The sequence below is a fragment of the Spea bombifrons genome, chromosome 2, assembly GCF_027358695.1.
Source record: "Spea bombifrons isolate aSpeBom1 chromosome 2, aSpeBom1.2.pri, whole genome shotgun sequence".
Taxonomy (NCBI): domain Eukaryota; kingdom Metazoa; phylum Chordata; class Amphibia; order Anura; family Pelobatidae; genus Spea; species Spea bombifrons.
Window position 1 is genome coordinate 21,449,554 of NC_071088.1, and position 12,792 is coordinate 21,462,345.

General features: G+C 39.2%; 1 protein-coding gene across 1 annotated transcript; it reads left to right on the forward strand.

The window, feature by feature from the left end:
• Positions 1-13: 13 nt before the first annotated feature.
• PIGS (phosphatidylinositol glycan anchor biosynthesis class S) lies at positions 14-10,169 on the forward strand. Its single transcript, XM_053457197.1, has 12 exons — positions 14-78; positions 168-307; positions 1,467-1,578; positions 2,736-2,825; positions 3,934-4,025; positions 5,440-5,674; positions 5,763-5,905; positions 6,432-6,546; positions 6,754-6,899; positions 7,339-7,439; positions 7,922-8,132; positions 8,947-10,169. The coding sequence occupies exons 1-12, from the start codon at positions 45-47 to the stop codon at positions 9,220-9,222; spliced, it is 1,695 nt and encodes a 564-aa protein (XP_053313172.1). The 5' UTR covers positions 14-44; the 3' UTR covers positions 9,223-10,169.
• The last annotated feature ends 2,623 nt before the right edge of the window (positions 10,170-12,792 follow it).

The following is a 12,792-nucleotide window of genomic DNA, read 5'->3' on the forward strand; positions in this document are numbered from 1 at the left end:
CCCTGCCAATCACAAAGTGGCCGGTTTGACAAGTAGGAAGAAAGATGGCTGCGCCCGTGACAGCCGCTGTAGCTGCCGGTGAGTTCCGCTAACGCCGCGTTAGGACCGTATACTCAAGTAAGACGATGTATCAGTGATCGGAATATATATTTCTTCTTTTGCGACAGAGGTGTCCCGGGGGAAACGCGCTGCCCTCTCCATTGCTTTTATAACCGCCGTTCTGGGGCTTCCTCTTTGGTGGAAAACAACGGAGACCTACAGAGCCTCCCTGCCGTATAACGAGATCAGTCAGCTGGACATCCTCCAGGTGAGAGACGGGCGATAAATAAAATGACCGTATGTGGTCGTAAATCAAACCCTTAAATGGGGCTTTTCTGAGACAGAGGGTATTCGGGCTCTGTGTTGTAGACTGTCACTCATGGGCGTATCCTCCCCGTTGTATTTCTTACTAACGAGAGTTGCCACTTAGGCCATTTGAAACCCGGCAACCGTGCATTCCTCGTTCTGCTAGCCGGTTTGACAAATATCTCCCAGCAGTGTATAGAATGCATACATCACATTCAATGTGTGTGAATGGTGTGGTTGGATTGCTCTGCTAAGGCTGACGCCAGCTGTGTAGCTTTAATACATTTTTAAAAAAAATCGTTTTCTGGGGTCAATAATATCAAAGGTTAATGGGTATAATGATGCACGTTAATGGTTGTGATTTTTTGTGCGACTTCTGCGTTTCCAGTAAATATGACAGCTGATTATGATGTATAATTTAAATGGTATTCATCAGTTTAATGTTGACAGCACTTGCTTAAAGGGACTGTCTAATACAAGCCTCATATTTCATGGTGCCATTTTTGGGGCACACTGCATGTGTCAGGCTCTGGCCCCAATATTTTTTGTTTAGGAAAGGGACAAACCCTGCATTTTAAAGCAAATAAAAAAAAAAAACACATCAAGCTTAAATAAGATGCATATGAAAACACATAGTTCCTAATAACACGGCACTCCCTTACCTCAATATGCTTTCTATACAGCTATTTAAAGCTGCTCTCCCTGCAAGCCATGGGCCCCCAGCTTACATCTCTGGTGCTCCCTGCGTTCCTGTCTCCCTGTGCCAGTCCCAAATTATTCACAAAGGGATCAACCAAATTTCTGTTGCACCTTTCTAGCCTCCTGCAGCCACATGTATAATCAGATGGGTGGCCTCAAGACCAGAACCCAGTGTCCCTCAGCTGTTTATATCCCATGGTCACTGCAATTACGAGCATTAGCTCGGGGGAAATCATTGGGGAGAGAGGGCTTTTCAGACCACCTTGCATATATGTAGATTCCGCAGAATAGACGCAACAAAAATTTGAAGGGCGGTTAGAATTTTGGTAGTTGGAATTTTAGCTTAATTTTAAAAATACTTCCAAACCTTGCTTGCATTGAATGTTAATGCTATTCTCATTGAGCTTCTGTTTATTTATTAGCTCCAGCTCACCGTCCCTATAGAAGTCATATTTGCAAAAGGCACGTTAACAGCAGAGCAGCAAAGGAGAGTCCCTCCATCAGAACCAAAGGAGAAGCAGATTGTTCTGAACTGTGAGTATTATAAACTGTTTGAAAAGAAAAGTCTGATATGTGTTACATAAAACGTATATTGTTTTCCCAGACATATGCGTTGGTTACAGTTACCAGTATTAATCGCTAATTATTCATACCAGAGACGCACGGAGACACGCTCCAGCATTAGTGAAAGCTGCAAAGAATGGTATCTGACGATAGGGAGCAATGCAGGTCTATGAGAATTTCAAACACATAATAAAGATGGATGAAAAAGATAAATGAAAACTAAATCAGGAAAATATGACGGTCAATCAATTTAACAAAGCCTGTCCGTGAGCGTAAATGGAATGCAAAGTAAATATATAACCACATGCTCTCTGATTTAAAGCTGCCAGAATGGTATCCACCAAAAAAATCAAACTTAATTGGTAGATGTTAATAATGCTAAATGTTCTCTTCTTTTAAAAAAGAACAGCTTTGGGTTTTTTCCAGCACAATTTTCAATTTTATCACTGAAACGATCATTGAGCAAGTATCAATTAAAACAATAAGATCTCTCTTTTGCTGTAATAGTTGTGGTTTTTTTTAAATGAAATCACTCTTATTTATAGTATTACCAAATTCTACAGATTTTAAACTGAATGCAAGCATGAATTCTGTTTCATAAAGCCTAACACAGAGCTATCATATTAAGGTACAGCGGAAAAGTAGATACTCAATGTCTGTGTTCTTGAGGAGGAAAGCACTATATTAGAGCATTTTGTTTTTGCAAAATAGATTAAAATAGATAGGATTAATTGACCCAAACATTTGTCTCATTAACTAAGCAGTGCGTTGAAATAACAATCACAAATTACGCAGGGGGTCAACTCTGCAGTCCTTTCAGGAGAAACTCACCAGGATAGTAATAAATTGACATTTCTCAGACAAACTCACAGCTTAGAGAAGAAACTCCGTACCTGACGGCAATATAGCTGGGATGTTGCATATTCCAATCAAACCTGTGAAGGCGTTTGACAGTCAGGGGCATTTTTTTTTCTCTCCATTAATACTTAATATCTTTGGAAATAAAATATGTATACTTCTCCTCCAATGTTTAAATCCATATTGAATGTGCAGTCCATCAAACCCTTATATAGTCATGTAAGTGTACTTTTTTTTTTTTTATTATTTATGCTTTTTTTTCACCACAGCTCACACCAGTTTCAATTGTCGTTATGAGATCAAGTACCGAAGGACTAGTAGTGAGGAAGAGGAGGCCCTGGGGCTATATACATTGCAAGGTACTTACATGATCAAAACATTATGTGAATAAGCGACCCATGAGGTCAGAAGCCTCATGCCGGCCAATTAGTTGGCCCATGGTCTCAGAAACTGGTAAGGGAAGTTTAACCCCTTTGTAATTTCTTCTATTTTAGCATATTTGTCACACTCAAATGTTGAAGATCATCAAAAAATTATTAAAAAGATAACTGATGATTTTGTGTACAGAAGGAAAAAAGCTATCCAACCTGCCTGGCCCTATACGAAAAAGTAATTGCCCCCTTAGTTACCAAATCAACCAATTAACCAAAGTGAATTGATAATTGGGTTTGTGTTCACTAGAAAAACCCAGGTGTGATTACTGCCAGTCCTGTTGAATCTAAACCTCAATTAAATGGTAAAGTAGGCTAAAAGGTCTCAAAAAGCTGCACGTTGCCACGATCCAAAGAAATTCAAGAACATTGATATCCGTCTGGAAAGTGTTACAAAACCATAATGTTCTGGGGCTCCCGCAAAGTGTGGCGAGAGACATTATCTACAGATGGAGAAAAATGGGGAAAATCGACTACTCATCCACAAGCTTGCAAAACAACCCAGACTAACATGTAAATAACCGCAGGCCTCAAGTAAACCACTGCTGACCAAATAACACAAAGGCTCATCTCACGTTTGCCAAAAAAACATCTTTCTGACCCTCAAGGGATAATGTTTTGTGGACGGATGAGTCTGATGTGAAAGATTTTGGAAGCCATGGGGCCGTTACAAAAAAATAAAAAAAAATAGAAGTAATCGGGAAGGGGTCAAATACTTTTTCACAGCACTCTAAAATGCTCCTGTGCAACTCTCACCACAAGAGGGCATCCCAGTTCTAGAAAGCATCATGTGGTCCTTTTACTGAATATTTTGGTCCAAATTATTGGCATTATCTTGTCAAAAGCCAAAATTGAAATGACAATATTATAAGTTTTCTAATGTAAAATAAGGTCAATTCTTTTTCTTGTCTATTAATGGAATGCCTTTATCACAGTATGGTTTAGACAAAAGTAGAAACGTATATCTTATCATGAGATGTGTTCGCCACGATAAATCTATATGGATGACATGCTGAATTTTTTTTTTTTGGATCAGATGCTGATGAAACGCTCCAGCAGCTGAGTAAAGGAACCTTGGGCTCAATAGCCATCTTTATTGTACCAGAAACGTCTGAGCTTTATTCCAAGGTAATGTGAAGGGTGCACACCAAGATTTGCAGAGGAGTCAAAACGTTTTATCCAATGGTACTTTATCTTACCGTTTTAACTAACCTATTTATTTTCTTAGACCAACTCAGCCCCTCTTACGGGAAAAGTTCAACAGGCCTTTCGTAAAACTTAAGTTAGGGTGTTGACGTGTTTTCTCCTCAGCTCATAGGTTGTGGCGGAGTGAATGAGCCCCCACAGCTCTGTTTGTTAACCAGAGTTTAACTTTGAAAACCAACAGTGAGTTTACAGCAGTGTCGCTATACAGTGGTAATATTCTAAAAGTAAAGCGTTTTAGGTTAAATAGGAAGAGAGACAATGCAAGATTTCATTCGTTTTTCAGTTTTCATTATTTCTATTGTTAGAGTGAAAAAAAATTCTGACACCATGTTGATGATTTCATTAATACCAGGATAATGCACGTGATACTGATAAGTAAATATAAAATGTATTGACAATGAACAATAGGGCACGTGCAGCCCCGTTTCCTCTGGGTTAGACGTAATTGGCCTTGTACTTCAATCTCATGTTTGAAGCTCCATAACCTGACATTTGATGACACATCTGGTGCTTCACCAATTGCTGAAACGAACAAAGAGCTCCAAGTGTGGGCAACATGGAAAATTACGATCACACAGAAATTAAAAATAAAAAAAAATCCTTTTTGGCATATGTAGAAGAACTGTAGCAGGATGCACAAAAAAATGAAAAAAGAAAATGGCAGGCAATGAGGGATTGACTGACTGGGAACTACAGACCAGCCGTATGACAGGAGCCATCCACCTGTTACTATGTTACTCGCAGGATTTTAAATACAGATTGCATGTAATAACAATAAAGTGTAATATTTATCATAATCATTATAGATTGATACAACTATTACATTACACAATCTATGCATAATTCAGTACACAATATTATTCAATATACACTTATGTAATTAGTTGAATACATTAAATATTTTCATCAATATATAGAAGTATAAGTGAATATACATGTCATCACCAAACATTCCTTCTTAAGTAAAGTTTGGTGATGCCATGTATGTATGTGTATATATATATATATATATATATATATATATATATATATATATGTGTGTGTGTATATATATATATATATATATATATATATAATGTATTGCAGCTAAGCAATAGACAAAAATTATAACATTGTGTACGGAATGGTGTATGTTGATGTAACTATTGTGTTACAGAACTGGTCATGGGAAGGGATTGTAGAAATATACCTTGGAGACTTGCAATTATCGTGAAATTGCTAAGGACAGAGAAAGCTTGGAAAACTATTGTGTGGTGTCCATCTTTTACACGTGGTGTGGTTCTCCGGGAGCTTTTTGGAATGGAAGAACCTATTAATTCGGCTCTTCTGTTTCCAGGGAGTCAGTGTGTATATTGGGAAACACCGGAGAGCTCTGGTTAAGTACTCACCGAATCCATCCCTTCATACTGAAGAGATCCTCCAGACCCTTTACAAGAAACTGCAGCCTGTTATTCAGACCTTGTCATTCACCGAAGAAGCTGTTACAGCAGCTCTGTCTAATAGAATCCCTATCGGCAGGTTCAGCAAAGACGACTTTGAAAACAGTAGGCGAGCATTCAAAACCAGCCCAGGTATGGAAAAGCCAGCTTTCCTATAGTGCTTACAGATAGATTTTTGTTTCTTGGCTGTTTCTTTCATTTGTGATTTTCCTTCTACCAGGCTACGAGATCACATTCAGCTTGCTAAACCCAGATCCTAAGTCTCATGACCTGAACTGGAACATCAGCTCGGCATCAGATCAATATATCCAGCCTTTCTTGGATAAGCTGAATCCAGTGGCCAACTTCTCTGTTGATTCTCAGGTTGGTTGCAAAACCACAAAAATATGATGGAAACCTGCATAACACCCTTGACCCATTAGTGTGCATTTATCCTACTACCTATTATACGGTTGGATAGACCAAATAACATCTTGACATCTAGTCGTATATGCATTTTGAAAAGTATTTCATGGACCACATGTAAAAGGACCAGCTTGTTTGAAATTCTGTGAATAACGAGCAAATTCGGGAAATAAGGGTGTAGTAGTTGGCCATCGTCCCCTTGTAGAATAATATTGCTATGAGAGTTTGGGAGCTATATTAGTGTTAATACAGGTACGCAACACAAAACTACCATTCTTTGTGAAAGTTGAAATTTAGGGGCTTTTAGATGGGGCAATACCTCCCCAGCTGCTATATGCTATTGTGTCTGTGGAGATGGGCGTGGGTGTCAATGTCAAAAAATAGGCGTTGATGTGGCGCCCCAGACCCGTATATGTAGCTAAATACATTCTGATGAGGACATTCATTTTGCCAGGTTATTCACAAAGATCTGCATCTGTTTCAGATATTGTATTATGCGGTCCTTGGCGTAACCCCTCGCTTCGAAAAATCTACCTCCAGCTACATCCTGAATGCACACAATCTTCCACACGTCATAAACCCGGTAGAGGCGAGGCTTGGTAAGGACATTGGGGCATTAGCAATGTAATGGGGGGGGGGGTTTGCATTAAATGTTTTATGTAACGTGTAAAGAGGTAGAAGGTAGAATCTGAAATCTTACCATGAAATGATTGCAGGTATCGCAGGGCTAAGTTATCTAAAGTGCTATTGAATGCTGGAACAATATATGAAACTTACGAGCCTCTGATTTTTCTTTTTCTCTGCAGGTTCAAGTGCTGCCTCTCTGTACCCCGTCCTGAACTTCCTGCTGTATGTACCTGAATACTTTCACTCTCCTCTCCACATTCAGGATAAAGATGGGAGCAGAGTACCAAGCAACGCCTTTCACAGCCCGCGATGGGGAGGGATCATGGTCAGATTTACAACAATTTTAATTAAGATTTTAATGAATTAAAGCATGCATAATGTAGCAATTATTCCAGTTTTACACTTATAGTATATATTAGCCTACATACATGCATATTTTTTATACATGGAGATAATATGGATATTTTGCCTGTGTGTGCTGTTCATATTCTTTTTAGTGTCATTTATTCACATACTGTATTAATTGAATCCCATATTAATTAATTGCTAATGCGTTAAAATGGGTCATTGAAAGCCACGTGGTTTGACACTTGCCCCTGGCTGTCTTGCGTGTCTCCCAAATATACATTTCTCATTTAAAACCATCTCATTCAGTATATTTATGTTGTCAATCCTCCTATGCGTCTTTGAGAGCTAAATAAATGCAGCTCAGTCTAAAAACATTTGTGGTTGTAGAATGGTGAACAACGGTTGTCTTTTGCCAGGTCTATAATGTGGATTACGGAAGCCAGGAAGAAGAGGAATTTCCGATACGGGTTGATATTGACATGATGCGGGTGATGGAAGTTTTCCTCACACAGCTACGGTAGGTTTTTGTTAAAACTCCAGTATTTAATGCTTGTGTAACTCCTGATTTGGTGTAATTATGGAGAATACTTCTACACCACTATGTTCTGTTGTTTTATGTGTCTTCTCCCTTAATACTGCTTCCTTTTACTCTTTTGTTTGCCACGTACTTGTTTTTGGAAAGAGATTACAAAAAGGGCTGGTATTTTTACTGTTCTTGTACATTCTTTGCTGCAATCTTTACCAGCCACAGGTTTTCATTATTACCCGTGTGCTTTAAAATGTATTTTGGGAGATCTCTACTTCTTTGCTCGCATTTACTGGCATTGATCGGATCTCTCATATCCTAGTGTGCCCTACCAATGTACATCATTTTATTTGCAGCTATATGCAGCTGTATAATGGAATTAAAATGTTGTTGAGATAATGGTGTGGAGTGGCATTTCCAATAATTGCCTTACTGAACAGTCTCTTTTGATATCCCTTTCCATTTAACTCCAGACTCCTTTTAGGCATTTCAAAGGTCTATGTGCCAGAGAACTATCTGCTGGAAAGTCCAGGCAATGAGGGATTGACTGACTGGGAACTTGACAAACTCCTCTGGTCAAGGGCTGTTGAAAATATAGCTACAGTGACCACAACTTTGACTTCCCTGGCTCAGCTTCTGGATCAGATTGGGAACATTGTTATTAATGATAATGTGGCCTCTGAGGTGAGTTGCGTGGTTACTGCTGTAACAAGCGGCTTTCACAGTCGTTTATAGAGGACGGGGCACCAAGAGACTGCAATCGGTGCTTCTGACACAGTATTCTGCATTATCTGTTGGGATGTATACAATCTATCTTCTTCGTAGGTAGAGACTAACACTGAGCATGGAGATGTGTGCTGCATATAATGGTCCCAGTATTGTGTTAGTATTTTTCTATATTGGAAATACTGCTGGAGAGCATTGTGTTATATTAAACTTTTCACTGGGTGCATTCGGTAGGCAGGAGAGTTGGCCAAGCTCAGGGCCCGCCAAGCTCTTCCTGCAGTTCACCGGGATTGGCCCTTCATAATGTATAATGTATAGTGAAGTCAAGGCGCTGAAGCACAACTCTCCCGCAAACTCACATTTTGGTGAATAGAGCCCATTAGTATGACCATCAGGTGGGACTGCAAACACACATACGTCAAAGCATGGAAGAGCGTGCACAGGATTGTGGGAAACAATAGAGGCGCACGCGCAGCCTGCCCAACAGCTTGCCTACCGGGCTGTGGCTCCAGAAGTTAAAGTAATAGACTCTCTTGTCATTCACTTTAAGAATTGTGGAGAAACAAACTGTTTAACACTGCTTAAACATTTCATATTACACCTTTTATAGGCTTGACTGTAAAAATCACCAAATGTTGGTTAAAACATTAGCACTACCAGTCTATTACTGCCAATAATGAATGCTATATATGGTGCATGTGTGTATACGTGTATATGTATGTATGTATTTATATAGATATGTTTCAACACATTTCACTTTTTTTGGCTTTAGGTGTACCGTGCCGTATCCTCTGTTGAGATAGCCTTATCCGAGCTGGAAGCCGGGCGGCTGGAGTTTGCCTTCCAGGCTAGCAAAGATGCCATTGCATCTTCAGAAAAGGCGTTCTTTGATCCTTCTCTCATCCACCTCTTATACTTTCCAGATGATCAGAAATTTGCCATTTACATACCTCTCTTCTTACCCATGGCTGTCCCCATCTTGCTTTCTCTTCTAAAGATAGCCAAGGAATACAAGGCTAACAAGAAGGAATCAAACAAAAGTGACTGAGACACAACCATTCAATATCTGAATCCTCAACAGGATTACAACGCAACCAACAAAACCACTAGAGAATGTATTTAATAATTGCCTGAGCATGTGATATTTTTTTATTTTCTGCTTGGCTGTTAACTAGGACGGTGCCAAGAAAACCCATGGCTTAGCTTTTATGCATAAGTCTGATCGGTCAATGAAACAGTTTGGCTCTCTACCCCCTCCCCAGAACTATTTTTGTTCGCAAGCATGTACATATGGCTGCCTCTTAATATGTGCATATAGAGCATGCAACCGATGAACTTTACTACTGATAGAGGCTGCAGGGCGGCTTCCCTGGTTGGGTGAATTAAGAGGTACCTAACGAAGCAACCGAATCTCAGGGCATTCTTTATACAATCTGGCTTCATTGTACTTAAATGTGTTTGCTATCCATCACCTAATGATATTGCCTGGGAATTTATCCTAAACGATGAACTGCATAAAGTTTGTAGGAACAATAATTACCCATCTGCAATGTGTATACTTCTTTCTTCACATAATTTTGCGGGTGCATGTTGTTCTCATCCCCATATTGTAGTGTTGAAAATGCCCCAAAATATTTATAGTCCATCAGTATCTTTCAGCTGCAGGCAGCCTTCTGTCTTACAAAAGTGTATTGCGAGGGCTGACCAGGGGGATATTTTTGACCTTGGTAACTGGAACTCTGCTGTAACATTAATGATGATTAAGATATGAGTACCTGCGCTCCGCTCCGCTGAGCTACATCTCGGGAGGCTGGACACTGGAGTGATTAAAATGATGAGAAATTCCGATTTTTAATCTTTTACCGTTTACTATGTCATTTCTCTTGTTGCTCAGAATCACATAACCAGTGAATTCCCATGTAAGGTTTAATTTTGTACCCCAAACATTTTTCTCTTAAATAATAATAAAACATAAAAAGCTACAGCTTGGTTACATGTGTCTTGTGAATGATCTGGCTATGAAACTATGATGGTGATGCTTTAATAGGATTAATTGAATTTTGTTTGAACAAAGTCACAAGACTGCCTCAAAATATTATATTTGGAATTTCCAAGTATCTTGTAAAATTATGTACAAAAAAGCATTATTACTAAAGCTGCCATTCATCATTGTTGTGATGACTGTAAATACCAAAATAATATCTGATGAGAGCCTTAAACCATATGATATGCATGCACGGCATTCAGTGTGGGCTTATTTTGTGTTCTTTTTTTGGGTGCAGTGTTTGTTTGAGGAAGAGATGTGCAAGTTAGATAAACCACCCCCTAAAGTGTTGTAACAGAACAAAACAAGCAAGTATATTCACTAAAGAGGATGTTGGCAGGAGAGTTGCTTTTTTCATCTTCCCTCTGGTGAGCTTCTGTATAAACCTTCAAAACGCATTGAAAGTCACTTTGATGACTGCGCTATGCATTATGCAGGGTCAGATCACGCATGCTTGCAGAGAAACTTTATGGAGTTGGCCCGTCATGATGCATAGCGGAATCAGACAGTTCAAAGCACAGCTCCCCTGCAAATTTAACCTAATAATACATGAAATTAGTTGCATTTGTGTAAGGGCTCACTCGTATCGGTCTTGCAGTGAGGTGTATCATGATGTGTGTTTAAAACAAAACAGATTGTGTTTTTTTATGTATATAACAGAATGTTTTAACAGAGAGACAGTGAGCCTGCTGTCCCTCGTTATGGCAACTCTCATCCAATTCAGTGAGATAGCAGCTGCCATGTAAGGTTCAGAACACCCACTAACTGCTTGTTATTGCACCCACCCCAGTGCCGAGTAGTAGTATGCTTGCCATAAGCAGCTTTAGTATTGGAACAAGCTGTTGTAATGCATGGTCTGTTCTGAATCCCATTGTCCCACCCCAGAGCCTGCATGGTGAAAATCCATTGATTATGGCAATGAGTCAATTAAGATGGATTTTTACCATAGATGGATATTTCTATTGCATGGTTAAGCCATTATCACTAAGCTTAAATGAATTTATTTTTTTATACATTTCTGATGGCCCTTCCAACAAAAACTGATTCTTGAAACCAAACCAGTCCTGTCTCAATTAGTTTCTGATGTGTAATGAAATGTCTGTACAATGACACCTTATTCACAAGAGCTTGGCTGGCCCTGTATAGCATTTAGTTAAATCGGTGAGAACCCATCAGTCTCCTGACCCATTGAATTATGCATTATACAGGGCTAGCTTGCTCATTCATCCTGGAGATGAGTTGAATCCACAATAGACCCACGCAACGCTCTCATCCTCTCTAATGTAATACAGAGCTATACGTTCACAAGAGTAAAAAAAATAAAATGCTTATCTCAAATTACAAGATCATTTTAATAAGGATATCAATTAAATTGTTACACTGTCATAATGATCTTTGACTTCACCTTAATTTGCCCTCCCTGTTATACCAAACTCATCTCAAGCTTCAGTATAATCTGTGTGCTGCCGGGCTTTTCACTGTGTGTAGGTGGTGAGTTTCAATGGCGTGAAGAACATCGTCTCCCTGTATTATGGGGACAGTAATAACCAGAATATTTTTTAGTGACCAGAGAGGCTTCATTGATATTCGTGTATAAAAAGGAGTAGTGTTTTACCGCTTCCTGGTAGACAGCACTGCCCAATGTTCTTCGGAAACGCTATTTTCAGCTTTGAATCCTGCCAGCGTCTGCCCGACAAAATAGATTGCTTAAAGGGAACGTCCAGCCATTACATCCACTTTAACCTCTTTGCGACAGTTGACATGCCAGGCACGTCATGGAAATGCATAGTCACTGACGATAAATGTGTCTGGCATGTCATGGGGTTAAAGTGGGCTTTAACCATATTTATATATATATATAATTTACTGTCAACGTCATTAGACAGGGACACAACAGGTTGAATATATATATATAAATATATATATATATATATATATAGTAAATTAGATGACTTGATCAAAATAATGGTGTCCTAATAAAGCCCTAAAAAAACAATATATGGATTGTGTGGGTGCAGTAAATGAAAATTTACAGCTAAGAAAATTACAGCTAAACGCCCCAAAAATGTTAACAGCCATTGTCACGAAGGGTACAAATTTAAAAATAAATACATTTATTACATATGATAGCTCCATGGTCCCTTTACATTTTTGTGATGCCCCCTTTGCAAATGCATTGGGGATTCTGCTTAATCTCTCATATGTACCCCTTTTGCCCTACACTCAGCTATTTTCCATGCATGAGATATGGTTGGCGAAATATATCTCCCTGCATGTGATATAATTACCACCAGTCAGCTCCAGCACTGGCTTGGTAAACAATGCAGAGTCTGGTAAAATCTCAGTGAGCATGCGCAGGGTATGCTCCCATTGATTTCAATGGGAACTGCCAGATGAGGAAGGAGGAGGGCAGTCAGTAAACGGTCCCTTTTAGAGATTAAGAAACAATAAAATAAAAAGAGGCAAACCCAAGAAGCTATAAAGCGCAAGGGGATATGGGGTGGGGTAAAGGTTTGCTTAAAACAACACTAAAAATGTTTCACCTTGCCACTGCGCACAACAAAGTAATCCACA

Excerpts from the sequence above, each read along its gene's own strand:
- PIGS (XM_053457197.1), top strand. The coding sequence starts at position 45 with ATGGCTGCGCCCGTGACAGCCGCTGTAGCTGCCG. Across the intron at positions 308-1,466 it reads GTCAGCTGGACATCCTCCAG|CTCCAGCTCACCGTCCCTAT; the intron begins GTGAGAGACGGG and ends TTTATTTATTAG. Across the intron at positions 1,579-2,735 it reads GAAGCAGATTGTTCTGAACT|CTCACACCAGTTTCAATTGT; the intron begins GTGAGTATTATA and ends TTTTCACCACAG.